The 24,063-nt window shown below is 33.9% G+C and overlaps 3 protein-coding genes across 3 annotated transcripts; 2 read left to right on the top strand and 1 right to left on the bottom strand.

Moving 5' to 3' along the window:
* The first annotated feature begins 10,337 nt into the window (after positions 1-10,337).
* LOC100814241 (probable serine/threonine-protein kinase PBL15) lies at positions 10,338-15,186 on the top strand. Its single transcript, XM_003516450.4, has 5 exons — positions 10,338-10,795; positions 13,347-13,482; positions 13,610-13,743; positions 13,854-13,977; positions 14,493-15,186. The coding sequence occupies exons 1-5, from the start codon at positions 10,379-10,381 to the stop codon at positions 14,942-14,944; spliced, it is 1,263 nt and encodes a 420-aa protein (XP_003516498.1). The 5' UTR covers positions 10,338-10,378; the 3' UTR covers positions 14,945-15,186.
* A 409-nt stretch (positions 15,187-15,595) lies between these two features.
* Positions 15,596-17,778, top strand: LOC100817087 (uncharacterized). The gene has a single exon (XM_003517042.4). The coding sequence runs from the start codon at positions 16,239-16,241 to the stop codon at positions 17,697-17,699; it is 1,461 nt and encodes a 486-aa protein (XP_003517090.1). The 5' UTR covers positions 15,596-16,238; the 3' UTR covers positions 17,700-17,778.
* Positions 17,763-23,052, bottom strand: LOC100814771 (protein NUCLEAR FUSION DEFECTIVE 4). The gene is made up of 3 exons (XM_003516451.4): positions 22,690-23,052; positions 19,221-20,161; positions 17,763-18,707 (listed from the first exon to the last, which is right to left on the bottom strand). Exons 1-3 carry the CDS (start codon positions 22,996-22,998, stop codon positions 18,230-18,232), a joined length of 1,728 nt encoding a protein of 575 aa, XP_003516499.1. The 5' UTR covers positions 22,999-23,052; the 3' UTR covers positions 17,763-18,229.
* Positions 23,053-24,063: the final 1,011 nt, after the last annotated feature.

A 24,063-nucleotide genomic window follows, 5' to 3' on the forward strand; every position in this document is an offset into this window, starting at 1 on the left:
TCACATTCAAGTAAATATGAAAATTTAAATATATAAAAAATTAAAGAACACATTCTAAGACATGCATAGGAAGTTGTGGAGTAAAGGACTTGGAATTGGTTCCTTTGACCTTAAGACTTATACACTTCACTTAGAAAATTAAATATCAGAATTATAAGGAACTTTGTGAATGTAATTTATTTATTGACATCAACCACTCATTCTTAAGGAAGCCACACTCCTCTCTTTGCCCAACCCATAAGGTTTCTAACAGAAAAGACACTGAATGAATAATCATACTCAAGATTTTAAATATTGGTCATGATTGCCTTAGGGTTTCATCACGCTGGTAGATATGGCGGACAAATGCGACTACAGTCCCAATTGTGGCCAAGTTACTGTTGCAGACAAGTAAAATCACGGTCACACACAGACCGATATTTAAAATCCTGGTCACACTCCTTCTCCCTCTCCCTGTAACAACTCACGTATCCTAACCAACTACCACATCAGCGGCATGTCTCTAACTCCCCTATTTAGCTTAGTTGTTGGGCTTAGGCCCAAACGCAGTGTCCTAACACAGTGTGCTAAACTGTATGTTTGCTTTGTATGCTGCAGTTCACAGAGTCAAGTTGTGGCTTATTTCAGGACTCAGGAGTATTTTGGTGTGTGGGGTTTAGTGTGACTGGTGTGTGTTGGTAGTTTGAGTGTATACTGCATAATTTAGGTGTGTGTGCACAGTGACTGCACTTATATCCTATCTTGCATGCTATAGATATGCATTTATTAAATGCAATGTGTGTAGTATCAAGGGTGTGCATATAGACTGGTTTGAACTGAATCGGTTTTTGAACCAAATTGGTTCGGTTAAATAAAATTGAATTAGTTCTTTAAATACGTTTTATTTGAACCAAACTAATTTCACTTAATAACCAAATTGTTTTTTTTTCCGAAATTAGAATAATATTTAAAAAAAAAAAAACAGTTAATTAGTTCGAAACCAGTTTAGTCCTCGAATCAGATTTTAAAATCAGTTTGAAACTGATTTTAAAAATTGATTCTCAAATTTGGTTTAAAAACCAAACCGTTTAAACCAGTTCGGTTCGATCTCTTTTCCAAACCGATTTTTACACACTCCTACCATTTATATCTGCCGACTGCATACTGTGTGTTTGCTCATTAACAGTGTTGTTGTTGTGTGTGTTTGACTGTGTCTGCTAATGAAAATCGAGGGCGTCTAAAAGAATAATCAACTGCATTAGAAATATCAAGTATTATAATTTATAATTTTATAGTATTACAGTAAAAGATATTTTTATTAACCTCATGAAAATTCTTTATTTTTGTTCTCCTCCTGTCCCCTATCAGTCTTTTTAATAACATTTAAAATCCTAACACTCTGCATCATTATACCTTTCGTGTTTATATTTTCTTGGATAAGCATATGTCTTTGTAAATCTCAGAATAAGATCAAAACGACTACTCGTAAAATTAACATAAGCCAGTGTGTCTAGATTAAAAGGCTGACAAAAAAAATACAAAAAAATTATAATCCTCTTGTTTCACAGCTAGTTAGAATTTTAATACCCTATAAATTATACTTAAAATGTCATCACCGATGCAAGAAACTGAAGACTGAAAAAAAAAACATACAAAAAAAGTTTATAATCCTCTTGTTTCACAGCTAGTTAGAATTATAATCAATGCTTTATAAATTATACTTACATTGCTACCATGTTTGTAAGAGCTTGAAGGCTGAAAAAAAATATAAAAAAATTATAATCCTCTTGTTTCATAGCTCGTTAGAATTATAATGCTCTATAAATTAGACTTACAATGCCACTAGGGCTGAAAGTAAGACGAGGTGCCAATTCTTTCTCCATTTTTTCTATTTTCCTCTGTTCATTAAGTGGTTCAATTCTGCATGAGGAAGATACTGCTTTGTCATTAGACAAGGTCCTCTTGTTAGGAATTGAAACATTAGAGTTGTTTTACCCAACTGACTGATCTTCTGAGTACAACAACTCCATTTTCATTGTGTGCACCTGGTTTATAAATAGTTAAAAAGTGGTGTGTTTAGAAATATTTTGATGGGAAAAACAAAGAAACAAGTCATTGATATATATGGTTGACATGACACAGACAGTAATTGAGAAAACACAAATATAACTCTGCTTCCCAGGTAATAAGAAACCGAATTGAACTGGAACTAATATATTAAAAACTGAACCGAATTGCACTTAAAAGAACTGAACTGTTTAGCAAATAAATTGAACTAAAACTGAACTACTTTTAGAAATAAACTAGGACTGCACTAACAAGTACATGCATTAACAAGTTCAGTATAACTGGGGATCTATGAAGCTCAGATTCTCTAAAGATGTGAAAGTATCAATATTTGATACGTATCTGGCACCAATACATGCCTGATACATATTTGATTCATTAATAATAGCTTTTAGTTTTCTAAGAAATACAAGGGCCGCAAAGCGCAACCTATGTAAACCAGTTTAGTTCACTGCACCAAAGCTATCGTTGACTGAGAAGGTAGCTGAATACAAAAACTCTCAAACACAATACTCTTAAACAATACATATATCTCTACCAGCTTTAAAGATAGTTGAACATAAAAGCAACGGTTAAATATAAAAAATTAAATTCAATATATAGAATACAGTACTGCATTAGAGCAAGTGGATGACTAACAAAATAGCTACCGCATTTTCATAGTTGGGATATATATATATATATATATATATATACATATAAACAACACTAACAAACCCACACTTCATTAATTATATTGAAGCATACATTGGTTGCAAATAAAATCATTGAGTTTTATGTCCTACAACTCTAGTGAAAGCAATTTTGGGATTAATTTAATATACACATTAGAAGATAGAAGGGTACGAAGCATTTTCAGATTAAATCTTTTGGTGTTGAAAAGGGAAAAATAATAGAGGTCAGACTTACAAAAAGAATGCACCAAAATTGACACATCAGGTGCAGAGTTCTCAACAGTCACCAGAGCAAAAAAATTGGTGAATACCAAGAGGAAAAATGATATGCATACAGTTTCAGCTGGGTGTATACTATATCATTTATATAATAAGAATTAAAGTTTAAAAAAAAGAAGAGAAGTAAGTGAAATATATGATAAGTAATGTGATGAAATACGAAGAAAGTCAGAGAAAAAAGTTAGAAAAAAAAAGTGAAAATAATGTATATCATTAATTGTTGGTATTAATCTTAATTTGTTTAAATCTATTCCTCATGTACATGTTTGAATTAAAGTTAGAAGAGATTAAAAATATTTTTACTTTCAAGACAAGAAATTCATTTTATGCATTAAAACGCATAATTTTACATTAGAATTTACAAACATATTTTTGTAACTTTAAATCAAATGTATCCTAAATGTAGTCCAAGATAGCACCATAGACATGGCTTGATGTGGATCAGTCAAAATCGTATGAACGGCAATTCTAGCAAGGTTGAAAGTGATTCAAATGATACTGCCGTGACCAACGTTTTCAAAGATCGATCAAATTAAGTTTGACAAAATTAACATTAGATTGATCGATGCTTTTTTATCTGGTAGTTGAAATTAATTGGAGTCAGAAGACTAGTGTGTATACCTCATTCACTACCTTGCTATTATTTTCTTCCTCTTTTGTAATGACTTTTTGGACTAGCTTGTTCAATACTTTATCCAGCACTTCAACATGCAACTGCTCCTCTTCGCTTGGCACCATTTACTACTTGTCAGTAGTTGTATTTATCAATAAAGACATAATTGATGCTATCATTCCCTTCGTCATGACTGTTGCGGTTTATACGTTACTTAGGTTACCAAATCATTTCCGTAAACAAAAAAAGGTTACCAAATCATTAGCAGGCATATGTATTCATTGTAAGGGGTGCGATTAATTAAGTTTTCTTAATTACATCTGTGAACGTAAATTATGAACTAAAGTTAGAATAACTTCATAGATATTATTAGCACTATCCTTATGGATCGGATAAGGTTCTATCTAATCAGAAATATTTTACGGTTTAAATTAAATATATCCTCTGTTGGTTAATTTTGAAAATCGAGATAATCCTGGATAAATCTGAAGTCGTGTATAAACACTTTCAGATTGAATCAAATTTCGGGGTTCAACCAAAATTGTTCAATCGGATAAAATCAGAAGATTATAATTCAAGAGTTTTGTTTTGGTCTTGTGAGTTTTTCACATGTTATGCTTTCTGAACCAGGATGATTATTTATAATCAAAGAACAGGTGGTTTTTGGCGGTTGAAGGAAGTTATGGAAGTTTTATCCTTTGAAAAAAAAACGGTTGGCGGTTGATGGAAGTTTATCTTTTTAAAAAACTGTCTTTTCTTGAAAAATAACTTCCATGTAACTTCCAAAATTTGACTTCCATGTAACTTCCAAAATTTGCCTAAACCGAGCATCTCGTTATTACATTAAAACAAGCGTGCACTCTTATTTTAACATAATAAAGAGATCAATTACACTAAAATGTCCAACAGACCTCCCCCATTTTAGTGTAATTACCGATCAAATCACCAAAGTCATAACATACAACAAACTACTGCATAGATGAAATATCGTGACGATTGAATTTCATCTTAGCAAATTACACGTTTCAAATATTCGAATATCAGGGTGTCACTAAGGATTGAACCCTTTCTATTCATAATGAATACATGAAGATAATCTGCACAATAGTTTATAACATTACTCTTGCTCGACACTAGTTTTACTAGCCTGTGTCCCTATCCTTCATAAGCATATCAAAGCCAAGTCCCAGCTTCTTGAAGCGGCTAAACTTCATGCTTATATAGGTAGTCCTTTTCTTTCTTGCACCTGTAAATGCAATTTTTCAAAAGAACCATTGAGAAGTTATACTTCAACCTCCTTAACTTACAGAACCGAACACATTCCTTTTGGGATACTTTCGATGATGTGTTCCAATCTCTACATGTTAAGCTTTCCACATTGAATTCAGCACCTAATGTCATATTAGATGGGAATTGGGTATCTTAACATAAGAGATTTCCGATGGACTTTAATCCTAATCCCACAGCCGACCTTTTTACGAGATCTCTACTTAACCCTTTGGTTAAATGATCGGCCAAATTATGCTGAGTTCTCACAAACTCCACTGATATCACACCATGCATGATTAACTCCCGAACCATGTTGTGTCTAACACCCAAGTGTCTAGACTTCCCATTATACACTTGACTATATGCCTTAGCCAAAGTTGCCTGACTATCACACCTGATAGACATGGGAGGTATAGGTTTGGGCCACAATGGAATCTCATAGATTAGATTTCTTAGCCACTCAGCTTCTTTACCAGCTGCTGCTAAAGCTACAAATTCAGATTCCATTGTTGAATTTGTAATGCAGGTCTGTTTCTTGGATGCCCAAGAGATAGCACCTCCTCCAAGGAGGAATACCCAACCACTTGTGGATGAATAATCCTCCATATTGGTTATCCAACTTGCATCAGAGTAACCTTCAATAACCGAAGGAAATCCAGTATATGTCAAACCATAGTCAATGGTTCCCTTTAAGTACTTGAATACTCTATTCATAGCTTGCCAATGATGAGAACTAGGATTACTTGTAAACCTACTGAGTTTAGCAACAGCATAAGCTATATCAGGCCTAGTACTAATCATTGCATACATGAGTGATCCTATCGCCCTTGAGTATTCAAGTTGAGACACTGCCACACCTTTATTAGGTAATAGCTTCAGGTTAGGATCAATGGGAGTACTTACCGGAGAACAATCTTTAAAATTAAATTTCTCCAATATCTTCTCAATATAATGTGATTGAGAGATGGAAATACCATTGTTTCCACGTTTGATCTTTATTCCTAAGATCACATCCGCCTCCCCCATATCTTTCATATCAAACTTAGAAGACAAAAATGCCTTAGTTTCATCAACTTGATCTTGGTCGGTACCAAAGATCAACATGTCGTCTACATACAGACAAATGATAACTCCTTTGCCATGAGTATCAAACTTGCTGTATAGACATTTATCTGCTTGGTTTATAACAAAACCACTAGACAACACAACCTCATCAAATTTTTTATGCCATTGCTTAGGCGCTTGTTTCAAGCCATAAAGAGATTTCATCAGTTTACACACCTTATTTTCATTTCCTGGCATAACAAACCCTTCAGGTTGTTTCATGTATATCTCTTCATCCAATTCACCATTTAAGAATGCAGTTTTCACATCCATTTGGTGAATCATCAGATTGTGGATAGCAGCAAGTGCTAACAACAGTCTAATAGTGGATATCCTAGCAACAGGAGCATATGTATCGAAAAAATCAATACCCTCCTTTTGCCTAAAGCCTTGGATAACCAATCTGGCTTTGTACTTGTCAACAGTACCATCCACTTTCATCTTTCTCCTAAAGATCATCTTACATCCTAATGGCTTACATCCAGGAGGTAAGTCAACCAATTTCCATGTATTATTTTGCATGATGGAATCCATCTCACTTTGGATTGCTTCTTTCCAGAATACAACATCCCTTGAAGTCATTGCTTCACTAAAAGTCTTTGGGTCTTCCTCAACATTAAGGCAATATTGATATTGAAATTCAATATCATTCCTTGACCCTTCAACCAAATAGAGTTGAAAGTCATCACCAAATGACTTAGCTTTTCTTACTCTCGTACTCTTTCTAGTTTCAGTACTAGTTAAAGGTATATCCTCAATATTAACTGAGACTTTCGACATGGAATTCATGTCCTTTGGCCTAGGTATAGATGTAAACCTTTGTTCATCAAAGATAGCATCTCGTGACTCTATAACCGAGTTCACAGCAACAGAATCATTAGATTCTAGCACATAGAATCTATATACTTTAGAATGTTCAGCATATCCAATAAATATGCAATCTATACCTCTTTCACCTATGGTTTTCCTTTTAGGTTCTGTAAGCCTGACTACAGCCCTACATCCCCAAATTTTGAGATAACTCAAATTTGGTGTCTTTTTGTGCCAAAGTTCATATGGGGTAACCTTATTCCTTTTGTTAGGAATTCGGTTCAACAAGTAACAGGCTGTCAACATAGCCTCACCCCAAAATCCTTCACTTAAACCCGAATAGGATAACATGGAATTCACCATTTCTTTCAAGGTTCTATTCTTCCTTTCGGCTACACCATTCTGTTGTGGTGTATAGGGAGTTGTAGTTTGATGTATTATTCCAGTAGATTGAAAATAAACCGGATCATAATACTCACCTCCCCTATCCGTACGAAGAGTTTTGATTAGCCCATTTTGATGAAGTTCTACCTCTTTCTTATAAATTTTAAATTTATCAAGAGCTTCATCTTTTGTATTTAATAAATATACATAACAATACCTTGATGCATCATCAATAAAAGTAACAAGATATTTTTTATGACCTAATGATGGAGTAGCATGCAAATCACACAAATCACTATGAATAAGGTCTAAGACTTTAGTCTCACTTTTAACATCCTTAAAAGGTTTCCTAGTGATCTTGGTCAACATGCAAGTTTTGCATTTTTCAATGTTCATATCAAAAGGAGGAATCATACTTGTTTTTGACATATCTTTTAATCTTTTGTAATGAACATGTCCTAATCTAGCATGCCAAATTTCTGATTTTGTCATATTAGTTATAGAACTACACGAGGCCATACAAACAGATTCATGAACAAAAGGAACATCAATGTTTAATTTAAACATTCCATTACAACGATAACCAAATCCAACAAACGAACCATGTCTTGACAAGATGTACTTGTCACTTTCAAGTACTTGCTTGAAACCACAATTATTTAAAACCATACCAGACAATAAGTTCTTACGAATACCAGGTACAAATAAGACATTATCCAAATACAAACTTTTTCCGGAAGTAAAAACTAAATTCACACAACCTAATCCTAGGATTGGTTCAGTTGCAACATTGCCCATCTTCACAATAGAGCCATCATCGATTGGTCTAAATTCCTTGAACCAACGACGATCTTTGCACACATGGCTTGTTGCTCCCGAATCAAACCACCAAGCAACGTCATCATCCTGCACATAGAATGCATCAGATATTAGTGATACATAATTTGAATTCGTATTCGAATTAAAATTATTCACTACAATCTGACCTTGTTGCTTTTCAGGATCATTAGACCCACTTGGACCAGCCTTGTTCTTTCCTTTGAACACCCGGCAATCCCTCTTTAAATGACCAGGTTTCCCACACTTCCAACATGACAATTTTGTCTGTTTGTTTGGACCTTTGTTCTTATTTCCTTGAAATTTTCGTTTGTTACCTTTAGCATTGTAATTTTGCTTAACTGTTCCACTTTCCTCTACCATATTAACGGAAGAGGAACCTGCTACGGTTTTATCATTGACTTTGTCAATTTCCTGAGCCCTCAGCGACTCCTCAATCATGAAATGACTACCGAGTTGAACCAGAGTCAACTCTTCCTTCTTATGTTTCAAGGTATGCTTGAAGTCTTTCCAAGAAGAAGGCAGTTTATCAATTATAGATGAAACTGCAATGGATTCATCCATTTTCAAATCATGTTGAGTAAACTGACCCAAAATCCGTAGCAGTTCATTATATTGCTCCATAACAGGCCTCGAATCAATCATTTTGTAATTAAAGAAATTACTAACTAAGAATTTGTTACTTGAGGCATCTTCTGCCATATACTTGGATTCAAGAGAGTCCCATAATTCCTTAGCAGACTCAACATTTTGATAAATATCAAAGAGAGAGTCAGACATACCGTTCAGAATGTGTCCACGACAAATGTAATCGTCGTTCTCCCATTTCGAACGCTTCCTTGTTTGATCCAGAGTTTCGCCTTCCATATACACCGGCATCGGTGTACTCAGCACATACACCACATTCAATGTTGTCAAGAGAAAGTGCATCTTCTTCTGCCATCTTCTGAAATCCTGCCCTTCAAACTTGTCCAACTTCGCAAACTTGCTTGTCATCTTCGAACTATCGTTCGTCATCTCGAAAGATTTGATTCAATCTTTTGTTGGTTAATTTTGAAAATCGAGATAATCCTGGATAAATCTGAAGTCGTGTATAAACACTTTCAGATTGAATCAAATTTCGGGGTTCAACCAAAATTGTTCAATCGGATAAAATCAGAAGATTATAATTCAAGAGTTTTGTTTTGGTCTTGTGAGTTTTTCACATGTTATGCTTTCTGAACCAGGATGATTATTTATAATCAAAGAACAGGTGGTTTTTGGCGGTTGAAGGAAGTTATGGAAGTTTTATCCTTTGAAAAAAAAAACGGTTGGCGGTTGATGGAAGTTTATCTTTTTAAAAAACTGTCTTTTCTTGAAAAATAACTTCCATGTAACTTCCAAAATTTGACTTCCATGTAACTTCCAAAATTTGCCTAAACCGAGCATCTCGTTATTACATTAAAACAAGCGTGCACTCTTATTTTAACATAATAAAGAGATCAATTACACTAAAATGTCCAACATCCTCATGCCACCTGGTCATGATTAGAGTAAGTAGAGTATATAATATAACATCTTAGTAACTTCACACTAAATTTATTTCTTAATTATAACCAATAATTTTTTGGTAATACACACTTCTAAAGATACTAAAACATAAAAATTAAAAAATCATATATATTGGCAAACAGCATAAATATCAGTATCCATGTCAATCATGATTAGGACTGATCTATATATAATTTCCAACCTTCAGGTTTAAGATACACATGTTATACAAGTTATTTTGTTTATGGGTGATGATATTTGAACACCCCTTAATGGGTGTCCAAATATCTTTTTCCTTTGTTTAATTACCAGAAACAAAATTCGTACCTTAATTTACTGCTTCATATAAGGAGACCAATAGCGTATTAATTCAGACACTAATACAAAGCTAGATATAAAGCAAAATTTATCGTAGCCAAAATGCAAAATACACTAAATAGTTTTAATTTTCTAGCTAGTCCTAGCTCGTTACGTTACTGCCTCCACTTAGGTAAGGCAAGGCAAAAGGTACAGGTACGTGTCTGGCGTGGACCTAATACTACGTACCAAAAGGCAAAAAGACATTGGTGTATTGTGCATGAAGACACCACATAGATGCCAAATTAAAGAACAAAACATTAACGTATATAAGTTAATAAACTTGACAACATATAATGCCCCCAAAAATTACTAGAGTGGTTAGAGCAGTTGAAGAAAGAATATCTTTTCCTCCGTCTCTATCACATAGTAAAAAACTTTATAGTACATATTACTATATTATATGATCTTGGTCGTACTTATATTTCACACAACCCGTTCCCACAGCACCCTAACTCCAACTTTTGCTAGAAAAATGAAGCAGCCATCAAAGCCATGGAGACCCTTCACGGCAAATTGCTGCTCCACAGAGGACCAAACCATCTTTAAGAACTTCAGCAGGTGCAAGCCATCACGTTCAGATTTGTCAAAGAACATTGCACCTTTGCCATCATTCAGGAGGCTCTCTTTCTCCGATCTCAGCCGTTCGTCGTCGACGCGAATCAACGAGGATCTTGCACAGTCTTTTGGCTCGGATTTGTTTGATTTTCAGCTGAGTGAGCTGCGTGCGATAACTCAGAATTTTTCTAGCAATTTCTTGCTGGGTGAAGGTGGCTTTGGAACAGTGCATAAGGGTTACATAGATGACAATTTGAGGCTGGGTTTGAAGGCACAGCCTGTTGCAGTTAAGCTTCTTGACATTGAAGGATTACAAGGACACCGTGAATGGCTTGTAAGTGTCACATATCATTCTTTATTGTGTTTAATTTTGATAAATCAACCATTAGAAATTATCTTATATATGACTTTTAAATTAAGATAATTTTCACACTGCATTTATACAAATTAGTTAACTAGAAATTATTATTGTAAAAACAATAATATTATCGTGTATATATATATATATATATATATATATATATATATATATATATATATATATATAAATCGATGCATTATAGATAAATTCTTTTTAAAATAATTAATTATTATAAAAATTAATAGTTTTCAATGACATGAGTTGAATTTTTTATTGAATTTTACATTTTTTTTTTATGTTTATTTGTTTGGTTTCCTTTCATATATTAATATGGAATGAAGAGTACGTACTGTAACAATTTAAGAATTAGCTGTAAAGGTTGTGACCTTTACCCACTCTAATAATCTCAATTTATAGCGGAAGTAATAAGACAAAAATATTTAGAAATCAAGTTGATCATAATATATTAAGAGGAGATGAGTTATATCAGAATTAGATTTTTAAGTTTATTATTGTATTATGCATGATTGCATACGTGGTCACAGTAAAAAAAAATTAAAAACTCATGCATATATGTGATCGAGTATTGGTTGCTGCTTAAGTTCTTATGCTTCATAACAATAGAGATTTGAGGAAAGGCCTTTTATTGATGCAATTAAATTTACTAGTCATTATCAGGGTCGTTTACTTTTGTCGTAGTTGTTAGAATTAGAATCTTCGCAATTAATTTTTAATTACGATGAGCGTGATCCAACTAGTGGGAGTGGACTAAACGCCCCATCAACCCATTTGATTGGGGGTATCTAAAGAGAAAAGTCAGGCAATTTTGTAACTTAGAATACTTTAATATTGACACGCACTACTTTAGGGCAAAAATAACTTACTATATTATTTTGATTCTTGGAGGATGGGTGCGAGTCAATTACTTAACAAGAAAGGTGAAATAAAATATGCTGTAAGATTTAAAATTCTTTAAATAAATTGTTTATTTTAAAATTGTGAACCTTTAATATCATATAGATTTAAAAATTTATATAAAAAATTAATAAATACTAAAGTTGTAAGAGTTAGTACTTAACTTGAGTCATATTAAATTTAGGATTGAAAAAATTATTTTTTTATAATAATTAATTAAATAACGATTACTTATATAAGTAATTCTCTTAAGCAACACACGGTTAAATCATTAACTCTAATGAAAAAAATTGTTATGTAACATTATTTAACTTTAAGTACTTTATTTAAGCACCTAAGTTAGAGATATTCTAATAGAGTTTGCAAAAATATTATTTATTATAGGGTTAATTAAATTTTTAGTCCCTAAACTTTTTTTTTTAAATTTGATTTTAGTCCTTAAACAAAAATTTGATTAGTCAAGTTTTCTAAATTTTTTCGAAATTTGATTTTTAGTTCCTAAACAAAAATTTGACTAGTTTTTAACTTTTTTTTTATTAAGGATTTTAGTCTTGAAAAAAAATCAATTTTTAATCCTTGAATCTCATCAAACAAATAAAATGAGTTCAAACTTTTGTTTATGGATTAAAAACTGAAATTTCTAAAAATATAGGGATCTTGACTGATCAAACAAAAATTTAGAAACTAAAAATCTTAATGGAAAAAAAAATTGAAGGACCTTAATCAGTCAGATTTTTATTTAAGGACTAAAAACTAAATTTCAAAAAAATTAAAAAACTAAAAACTTAGTTAATCCTTTATTATATTTAAGAGAAACTAAAATAGAGAGACAAGAATGATCACATTAGATGTCAAAACTAAAGAATCTAAATTTAGAAGAGTATGTGAATTATGGTAAATTGCCTTATACTCATCTCTCATTGCCACTAATAAAAAAAAAATTAAATGTCAGAAATCCATGGGAAAATACTTGGAAGTATATGTAATAACTACGGGAGGTATATTTAACCATTGCCGTTTTAAAATTTTATATTCCCTTTAAAGACCCAAACCCATTTTTCTACCTACGGGCCTGAGATTTTGGAACCCAATACAGGCCAGCGCAAAAGCTTTTTTGTGCTTTTGTAAACTCTTGTTTTGGGAACAAATGCACATGCAATTTTTAATCATTATTATTAAGAGCAGTTTTATTCCAGCACCATCTTTTTGAGTTTTTCAATTTTCTCTCTTGCTATTTAGATATAAAAAAGTTAAACTATTATTGTTAAAAGCACTTTTATTCCAGCATCCTCTTTTTGAGTTGTTTAATTTTCTCTCTTTCAATCTGGATATAGAAAAGTTAAATCATTGATTTGACACTTATAATTATCTCTATTGTAAGTTTTAGTCCTATGAAAATTTTTATCTTCACACGTGCATAATTATTAGAGAAAAAATTTTCGCAAATAAGATTGTTATTCATAAAATTTTTCTAGAGTTCATATAAAAATCGTTTATTAATAACAGAGAGAATCAAAAAAGAATTTTATACAGACAATATAATAACAAATTAGAAGTAGACTTTTTTTTTTTTTGGCTGAGCCAATTGAATAATCTGATTGGGTTGCAGGCAGAAGTGATTTTTCTTGGGCAGCTAAGACACCCCAATTTGGTTAAGTTGATTGGATATTGTTGTGAAGATGAAGAACGACTACTTGTCTATGAATTCATGCCACGAGGAAGTTTGGAGAATCACCTCTTCAGAAGTATGCATCAAAATCCTTGTTTATTTTTATCTTTGAAACATATGCTACAAAGCCTCATTTAGCAACTATTTGTTGTCTACTTATCTCTTTTTTAACTTACTCAGTTAACCACTGAATGTAATTGCAGGGCTAACATCACTGCCATGGGGAACAAGATTAAAAATCGCAACAGGTGCTGCCAAAGGCCTTTCCTTCTTGCATGGAGCTGAGAAACCAGTCATTTATAGAGACTTCAAGACTTCCAATGTTTTGCTTGATTCAGTACGTAATTAACTACCAACCATTCTCTTGTTATTGGTTAAAACGGAAGAATAACACAAGAAACTAAATCCAAAGAGCTCTTATGCATCATGTGCTTTTGTCTAAAATAGGAGTTCACGGCAAAATTGTCAGATTTTGGACTTGCAAAAATGGGGCCAGAGGGATCAAACACACATGTTTCGACTAGAGTCATGGGCACTTATGGATATGCAGCCCCAGAATACATCTCAACAGGCAAGATTAATAAATCAGTGATTTGCACCTATTTCCTGGCCATATGTTTTATTACATCTATAATGAGAACCAAGGTGGAATTCAATCAATAGCAGGTGTTAATCCGGGAAAAAATTATTATATAATTGAAAATGATGGGATCTTGATCAATCTTCTTACTACATATTATTAATTCTTTTTAAAAATAAAAAAAATATTATATGTCACATAAAGATTGATAAGATAAATTTCCATATCACATAAATTATTTGTAAATTGAAAAATATATAACATGTCATGTGAATATTGATTCGATTAATTTTCACATGACAAATTATTAACTCTTTGTAAATTAAAAAATATAATGTGTCATGTGAAGATTGATAAGAACAATCTTCATATTACACATTAACTATTTTTTATAAATTAAAATATGATTAGATGTCACGTGGAGATTGTTTATATCATATGGTCTGACTTATCAAATTGGGTATTGTTTGTTGATCTTAATGCAACATATGAGTGTTAATTTACAGGGCACTTGACCACCAAAAGTGATGTCTATAGCTTCGGGGTAGTCCTGCTAGAACTGCTTACAGGAAGGAGAGCAACAGACAAGACAAGACCAAAAACTGAGCAAAACCTTGTGGATTGGTCTAAACCTTACTTGAGTAGCAGTAGGAGGTTGAGGTACATTATGGATCCAAGGCTTTCAGGCCAATATTCTGTGAAGGGTGCAAAGGAGATGGCACATTTGGCATTGCAATGCATAAGTTTGAATCCTAAAGACAGACCAAGAATGCCAACGATTGTTGAAACTCTTGAAGGCTTGCAACAGTACAAGGACATGGCTGTTACCAGTGGACACTGGCCAGTGTCACCAAAATCTACCAAAAATAGAGTCTCCAACAATAATAAGGTGAATGTGAAAGCTAGAGCCGGTGCAAACCACAAGCAACCTTCACCAGTTCCTAGCAGAAAAACTTGATTGCTACTTTTTACAAGAGTGGTTTTTAATTAACTATAACATGTGGTTTAAGAGTAATTGTCAAACCACCCTATATATGTGCATAATTAAATGTATAAAATATATATGCAATATAGATAAACTATTGAGTGTACATTAATTAAAATCTTCCTTTGACAACTGAAATCTTCTCAATCCATGATCAAAATGAAAATCAGTTAGATTTTTAGACCAATCAGCTAGATGGGTCGAGCCATCTTTTTCTAAAATATTTGCTGCCTCATCCATCCTTAAATCTTATTGTCGTTAAGATATCTTCAGAGAAAAAAAAATGCCACTAAATTACGTGGTTGGTTTAGCATGAGAACATAACTCTTTTCTTCAAGTTAAAGCCTTACCATGTGATTTACAGATCAAGGGAGATTCCAATAGCATGTAAATGCTGCTATGTACTTAAAGTTATATGCATGCTCGAGAAGGAAAACCACTAAGCCAGTAAGAGGAGTAAATTTTCAACTGCTTTAGGACTGAACAAATCCTACAATTACGTCACATGATTTGACTACTATTAATATATTTCATTAATGGTGAGAAGGGACCAAATTGTAAGCCTTTCAAATTATGTACGCCAATTGCAATAGCTTCAATGTGCTCAGCGGTCCTTCAGGAAGCACATGCGTCAAACCAACCATCCTAATTGACTTCTATTATCAAAATAGGCTTTTTAAGAGGGTTGTTTGAGTGATAATAACAGAAAGTTAAAATGACCAAATTAAATGTTAAACAGGACCTACCCATTTTTTTACCACGATCTACTATTCAAGTAATGTAGAAAAATTAGTGTTCAAATATCTTAGGCCAGCTACTTTGCTTCAGTTTGTGTGGCAACAGAACATGTAGTTCTAAATTACAAGAAGAAAGTACTAAGTAGTTGTAAACTTCTAATTAACCAAAGGTGTGGTTTCTTTCTTTCTACATAAAAAAGACAAAACTTAACCAGGAATCCAGCATATTAATAATGATCCTCAATTTCTCTCAGGTCCATTTTGGAACGGGTAGTGTGCATGCTAAATACAGTTTCTGATTCACAAACCTACGAAACCTTTGCCACATGAATCCACTTTTTTCCCTCAAAAGGGGCGTGAGAAATGCAATTAAAGCAAAATCCATCCCAACAAACGCTCATGGTTCATTGCATTCATGCCTTAGTGCCTTTCTACCCCCCATAGATAATATCTAACTTCCACCTCAGAGACCACAGAATTCAAACACAAAAATAAAATCCATGTCCAAAATTTCAGAATCCCATTAAGAAATGGCCTTCAACAACAAATTCAAGAAGTCCAGTTCCCCTTCTAATTTAACTTTCTTCATCACCCTTTTCTTCCTTGTCCTCTGCACCATACCAGTATTCTTACTCCTCCAAACATCCACCACAAGCACCACCCTCTCCAAAACCTGGTCAGGTGATCTTCGTTTAGCCGAATTTGCATGGAACAAACTCCCATTTCTTGAACACAACCCTTCACCGGTACCTCTCAAAATCGCTGTCTTCTCTAGAAAATGGCCTATTGGAACCATTCCTGGTGGCATGGAGCGCCATGCATACACCCTTCACACTGCTCTAGCTCAACGTGGCCACAAGGTTCATATCTTCACCTCTCCCCCACAAGAAGAAACCACTTCAACCTTCTCTTCAGACACAACCAAAGAAGCAGATGCTAACGCACCCTCTTCACCTTATATCCATTGTCATGAAGGGGAGCCGGGTAAGTGGCGCTACAACAAAGCATGGGAACAGTTTCTGGAACAAAACCAGAAAGAACCATTCGATGTTGTTCACTCAGAAAGTGTAGCACTCCCTCACTGGCTCGCTCGCGAACTTCCGAACCTTGCAGTTTCATGGCATGGCATAGCTCTTGAAAGCTTGCAATCTAGTATCTTCCAAGACTTGGCTCGTACGCAAGACGAGCCTAGATCCCCGAATTTCGACAAAGGCTTACAAGGTGTTCTCCCTAAGATTCTAAATGAGATAAGGTTCTTCAGGAAATATGCACACCATGTTGCCATTAGTGATAGTTGTGGTGAGATGTTAAGAGATGTGTACCAAATTCCCAACAAAAGAGTGCATGTAATTCTCAATGGGGTAGATAAGGATGAATTCAGAGAAGATGTGGAATTGGGAAAGGAATTTAGAATCAAAATTGGCATTCCAAGCAATGCTAGTTTAGTGCTTGGTGTAGCTGGAAGATTGGTGAAGGACAAAGGTCACCCTCTCCTTCACGAAGCATACTCTATGCTAATAACCAAGTACCCCAATGTGTATTTGATTGTAGCTGGCTCAGGACCGTGGGAGAATCGGTATAGGGACTTAGGGAGCCATGTTCTTGTTCTTGGATCAATGAGTCCTTCCATGCTAAGAGCATTCTATAATGCTATTGACATTTTTGTCAATCCTACACTTAGGCCACAAGGGCTTGATCTTACTATGATGGAAGCCATGATGAGTGGGAAGCCACTTTTGGCGTCGAGGTTTCCGAGCATCAAAGGTAGTGTTGTGGTTGATGATGCATTTGGCTTCATGTTCTCTCCCAATGTGGAGTCCCTCTTGGAGGCACTCGAAGCAGTGGTGAAGGAAGGAAAGGAAAGGCTTGCAAGGAGGGGAAAGGCATGCCGTGAATATGCAATTTCTATGTTTACTGCAACAAAGATGGCGTTGGCATATGAGAGACTATTCCTATGCATAAAAGAAGATAGATTTTGTAACTATCCTTGAGGTTTAATCTTTTTCTTTCTATCATTGCTTCTTTTATTCGGACACGACTGTATCAAAATTATAAAAAAAATTGTCAATTCGAGATATTGTTTTGGTAATTATAATTTCGTATCCCAATAAGTCCTGAATTTTCAAGTGATAGCTTTTGTTTTTGCCCAAAACAAGGAGAGAAAAAAATTGTTGCAGAAATTTGTAAATAAATCTCTTCCAAGCATATATATACATCTTGCCTCTGCTTCTTCAGCAGCTATTAGAAAACATAAAACTATGTAGTATGTACAAAGCAGAATATTTATCTGCTCACATTGACCCAACTCATGGTGGCAAAACCTCATTCAAGTTCCAGAGGGTCATTGTTGTATATTTCTTCAAACCTCATGCTTCCAAAGCTTCCATGTTTTTCCTGTTTGGTGCATTGCTGGAGAGAGAAACAAAATCTTCACTCTCCCTTGCTTCAGCTCTGCCTCCAAAATCATAACCCCTATACATCCACCTTCAAGTATCAACAATTCCATGGCCTGTGCTAAAATCTAAGACACAATCAATTGAGCTGAAATCCGGTGTCTCTCAAAACGATCATACGCGTGTTTGGTTCTCAAGAACAACAACACACTTGAACATAGTCCTAGGACAGACATTCCTCCCCACCAGACAAATGTCCAGAAGTAGCACTTTCTTCCCATGCACACCAGTGTGTCAGCCATTAACTCTCCCGGGATTTTGTAAGCATTCTCATCATAAATCAACGCAGCCAGAAAACCAAACAGAAGCGACCCAATGGGGATATTTGTTATGAGAATGTTGTGATTGACGCTCACACTGTTGGGTCCAAATAGCTCCGATGTAACTGCCACAGCAGCCGCGAATATGAAGCCAGAACTCAAACCAATCAGTGCAGTGCCTGTTTTAAGTGCCGCGGCACTGTCTGATACAGCAAGCAGTATGAATGCAACTGGGGTTGGAACAAGTCCAATGGCTAGCCATCCGGTCCTTGCAAAGTAGAACTTGCTGCATTTTGGAAAAATACTATCATCTTAGGTGCTTTTCTACTTAAGATAGGAGTACTAGCAACCCACTTTTTCTAATATAGAATCCCAAGTGGAACTCATTAAATAAAATGTAAAACCAACAAAATGATGTGTTAAAGAATGTGTCAGTAGCATTTTGTTTTTAGAAGTGCTAAAACATAATCTCTAGCACAAGAAATTATTGCATAGTCTGAGACTATGAGGTCCTGGCCAATCTCCAAGTGACATGCTATTAACTCTTATCGGTAAATTGAAATAATGTGGTTACATATCACGTGGAGATTTGTCGAACCCTATTATAGTCTTGACCAATCTACACATGACACATTATTAATTCTTTCTTGTAAATTGAAAAAAAAAAATGTGGTTAGACATCAGGTGGAGATTGGCCTGATACAATTATTTCTCCTCTAACATACCCCTTATGACACATTCTTTATTAATAAGCTCCATAAACATGATACAATATATAAATGGCGAGGATAATACTTACTTTCTAATATAGTCTGGTACAGCTGAAAGCAAGCGGCCAAAGAAGGAAAATGCCGAGTAGAGTGTGACAAGGGTAGATATACTTGAACTGAGGCCTAAAGATTGAGCTATCTGTCCCAGATTATTGCTGTAAACAAGTCCTATTGTGCCTCCACAGAAGTATGTAACATAATAGAGCCAGAAATCCAACCTCTGGACAACCACTGCAGCAGTGTGCTCTTCACCTAGCATTGCCAACTGATCCTGGCCAAACATCTTGCCACAACACACATCACTAGATTTTGCACTCTGACTTCTATACTTGGATCCATTCTCACTCAGCAGGCCATGACCGTCCCCATTGCTGAGACTGAGAGTGCTGTTTTGACGCGTGAGGAGTTCCTTATGCAGCTCAAGATCATCGACATGGACAAGAATGAAGCCGGAGCCTTCCATCCGAAAGCTGGAATGGATGGCATGGTGAAACCAATCTCGAGCATATATAGTGCCAGGGATGCATAGTGGGGATATGAGGAACAAAATGGCACCACCAAAGTAGAGCCTCGACGTGGATTCATCAGAAGTTGATGAGCCAAAGAGAAGGAGGTAAATGCCAGTGAAAATGGCTAGGAAGTTGAGTACTAGAAATATCACTGAGTTCCTGCGAGAAGCTTCTGGAGATCTATTGAGAGAGTCTAAAGGGGGTTGGAGAAGAATTGGGACTAGTGCTGCAAGGGAAGTGAGAAGGGGAACAAGGGCATTCAAGAGCAGGTACAATGCATCAGATGAAGGGTCTATTGAATTCGCAGCAAGTGTGTAGAGTGCTGCACTCACACCATTGAAACTCACAGTGAGTGATAATGCAAGGGGTCTGTTAACTGGGAAATTCCTAATGCAGAGAACAAAACATACTGTGTTGAACCAACAGATGCTACAGCCACTCAACAGACACAGAAGAAAGAACTGCCACATACAAAGTAAAAGCTAATTAACTTGAATAAAAACATAAGTAGTTTTCTGTAATTAGTATATGTGAAATACTAGTAACACATTTTCTATCACACTTGATATATTACACCTCGCTAGGTTTATTACTCTCCAGTTATCAACCATATATACTGTAATTACCACTAGTAACCACTACTTTAATCTCATTATGCATGTTTCTTTACTACATCATACTATCACTTGCCAACAGTCCTTTAAATTTTAAACTGTAAAGCTTGGGGGAAAAGCAAAAGCTTTGAAGTGGAAATTAAATTGAAAGAGAATTTGCAAAAGTTGTTTTCATTTGTCATTTATCATTTTCGCGAATATTTTATTGTGTAAGTATCATTGTTCTATTTATTGTATGGATAACTTTTTTTTTTGTGTGTGTGTTATATGATCTAGTAGCGTATGGAAAAGAACCACGTCTGTTGGGTTTGGAAACCATAATCAATTGATTAATTCGGAGTTTGGTCACTCTGAGATCAGCAGAATGAACGAAAATACAGTTGAAAAGTTGCTAAATGAAAAGGATGTGCCTAGAAAACATGACCACAAGTACAAAACACAACAACACATAGCATAAAAGATTTATGGAGGCAATTAATTAGGATACTTATAGCCTCATAACTTCTATCCTTTTCAGAAAGTATGTCATCCATTCAAATACTAGTTAACATAGTATAACGACCTTTTTAAACTTGCGAAAACTACAATTTTTTATTAGACACATCTTGAAATTTGGGAATGGGTTGTCTGTAGTGATTAAAAATCATCATAGCAGATTCCGACTCTTCAATAAGTTTCATTGATACAATATATATTTTTTTGTTAAAATTAAAATTTAAAAGAATAAATAGTAAAAAAAATGCTGACACTTGATATGATCAAATTTTTTTCTTCCACTCAAACTAAAAAAAAAAAAAGTATAAAAATTAATCAGTGGCACTTGGAAAATGCATAATTCAGGCAAACTATTCTAATTTCTCAAAAAGAGAAAAAATGGATAGAAGCTCCAAAAGCGAACGCCCCATATCTAAGGGGACCCAGAATAATTAATGAAGAGAAAAGTTGGTAATATGGATTTAGTAAAATTTAATAAAAAAAAATATGATGATAACTATCCTCATCCTATTTTCGAAAAAAATAAAAAACTTTTCTCATCCTCAAAAACACTTTCCTCTCTCCCTCCCGAGGAAATCTTTTAGTTTTAATGTCTTTGGCCGGAATAAGTACTTTTTATCCTTTAAAATAAAATATAAAATACTAAATAAGAAAAATATAAGCGTAACGGAATAGGTATTACTAAAAAAAATTAATCTTTAGGTCCATAAATTTTAAAATAAAAACACATTAGATATTAGAAAATTGTAATTAATGATCAAAATGTCTATTCAAAATAACTTCTTTTATTTAAAATATTCATAATTTTACGTGAATCTGATCAACAAAAAACATTTGTCTATTTTTTTCTTTTGAAAAAAATTCGTAGGGTAACGAATGTTAGACCACAAGGCCACCCCGAGAAACTGACCGCAACTCCCTCCAGAATTCAAAAATGGCAAGTTGCTTCCTAACTACTTAAAATGCATTGACAATTCATGTCTTTTTCAGAATGACAAGTATCTTTCACCGGTGAAAATTTTGCTCAAACCGAATAGAAATATTTTGCACGACAAAATTCATGTTAAGTTGAAATAATTATATATATACTAATGCACACCCTCAATGCTATCGCAAATTATTGTTGATGATTATTGATTACTCAACTTAGTAAACCTTGTCAAATTTATACACTATTATGCAATCACATGAGTAAGTTTATTTTTTTTTAATAATAATTGTATTTAAAATCGTGTAGCAAAGATGATTTTTAATTGGTTTAAAGTGATTAAACCCAACCCCCCTTGACAAAGTTCCGTGTTTGAATTGGAGAGAAAACGGAGAATTCAGTAATAGCAAACCAAAGGAAGAAAAAAAGAGAGTATATATATACATGTAAGGTTATCCAACTCAAGAAAATTTAGTGAGAGTTTCATAGGCTCAACTCGTGGATACTCAACTCATTTGTAAGAATCCACTGCATATAAAAATAATAACAAAATATTTATAAATAACATATCAATTAAATATTTCAATAATATAATACAATAAAATAGTAAATCATAAATTTCATAATACTTAAATAACTAAGTCTAGTAATGTATCACTTATTAGATAATAATTTGTAGATGTTATAATAGTGGTAAATCATTCCCATCGATGATTTGATGTTATTAGAGAATAGAATTTGATGGTATTAAAGATGAGAATTTTTTTATTTGAAAATAACTCACTATATGAATATATGTTGAACAATAAATAGACAAAAAATAATCTAAAATAACTTACATCTTAGTCTAAATTTTTTAATTTGCTGACTCGTTGACTCGGAAACTCGATTTTATTTAAGAGAGTATATAGAGTCTATAGAGAGTTTGATAAGCATGTATAGAGGGACTCACCAGATAATAAGGCAAGGTGATGAGATTTTTGATGGCAAGCCACTGGAGGCCGTAGGCGATGAATCCAATGGAGGAGGCGATGAACAAGACGAGGGAGAGAGGTAAGTACATGAGAGCTAGGCCGGAGGACCAGCCGAAGACCTTGCCCATGTCGCTGGCGGTGGCGAGGTAGTTGAGTTGCAGCTGAGAGATGTTGAGGTGGGACTTCAAGGAAGATGAGTACTCGGAGAAGTCGAAATTGGTGCCGGTGAATGCCTGAATCCATATGGTGGCCACCAGAATCATCCACTTCCGCGATTGCCCCGCCATGGATATGAGTTTTGCGTACACGACTAGCTATGAATATATCTCTACGTGGCTTCCTACGTCGCATGGAATTGGTCCCTTATAAACGAACCGTACAACCACACAAATTCCTGTTTTTTACAGGAAAATAAAATTAAATAAAAACTGTTTTTTTTTCAAATAAATTAACTCACTCAATCAATGGGTATAAAATCTACAGTAACAGTAATCCCAATTATCCTAGTTTTCTTCTTATTTTACTCTCTTTTTTTGGGTGTAATCTTCTTACTTTATTCTAGTCTTAATAATTACACATGTATTTATCTGTATGGATGTAATTCAAAGAAAATAATCATATTCATTTATTCAATTCACTATATACGAAACAAGTTTAACTTCTCAAATCTCTCTCATATTTATTCTCTAACGGTTATAAACCACCAATAACCTTCCTTTCTTTTTTTTTTCTTCCTACGTACCACCTATAACCTTCCACATATATTTCATTTGTCAAAGGCAGACATGAAGTGCCTATTTTCCTTTAATATATAAGAGGAGTGCTTGCAACGTATTTTGACTATTATCTATTTTTTCTAGCACATATTTTATTATTACAAATTATAAAATCATAAGTGAAACTAACTAAATTTTGAGAATTTCAATTAATTCTAAACAATAATAATGAATGTGTTTGAGAGTGTATTGTTAACATTTTTTAGTATGCAATAATTTTTTTACAAGAATTTAATTTAAACATAATTAATAAAGTATGCCGTATAAAGTTTTTTTTTTTATATTGTTATGCAATTACAAATTATCATATATGATAATTAAATTTTTAAATAATATCTTAAAAATTACATCAATGATTATTTTTTTATTGGTTCATATTGTTAAATTTTTGAGAAAAAAATATTTTTAGCTCCTATACTTTCGGTCAACATGATTAAAGTTTCTATACTTTCATATTGATAAATTTGATTCCATTAAAAAAACGTGGAATTAGTTCCTCTTTTCTAAGAAATCATTATCTCTTAAAAGAAATGTACACATTTTTTAAAGAATTAAATTCATCAATATAAAGATTGA

The sequence above is a fragment of the Glycine max genome, chromosome 1, assembly GCF_000004515.6.
Source record: "Glycine max cultivar Williams 82 chromosome 1, Glycine_max_v4.0, whole genome shotgun sequence".
Taxonomy (NCBI): Eukaryota; Viridiplantae; Streptophyta; class Magnoliopsida; order Fabales; family Fabaceae; genus Glycine; species Glycine max.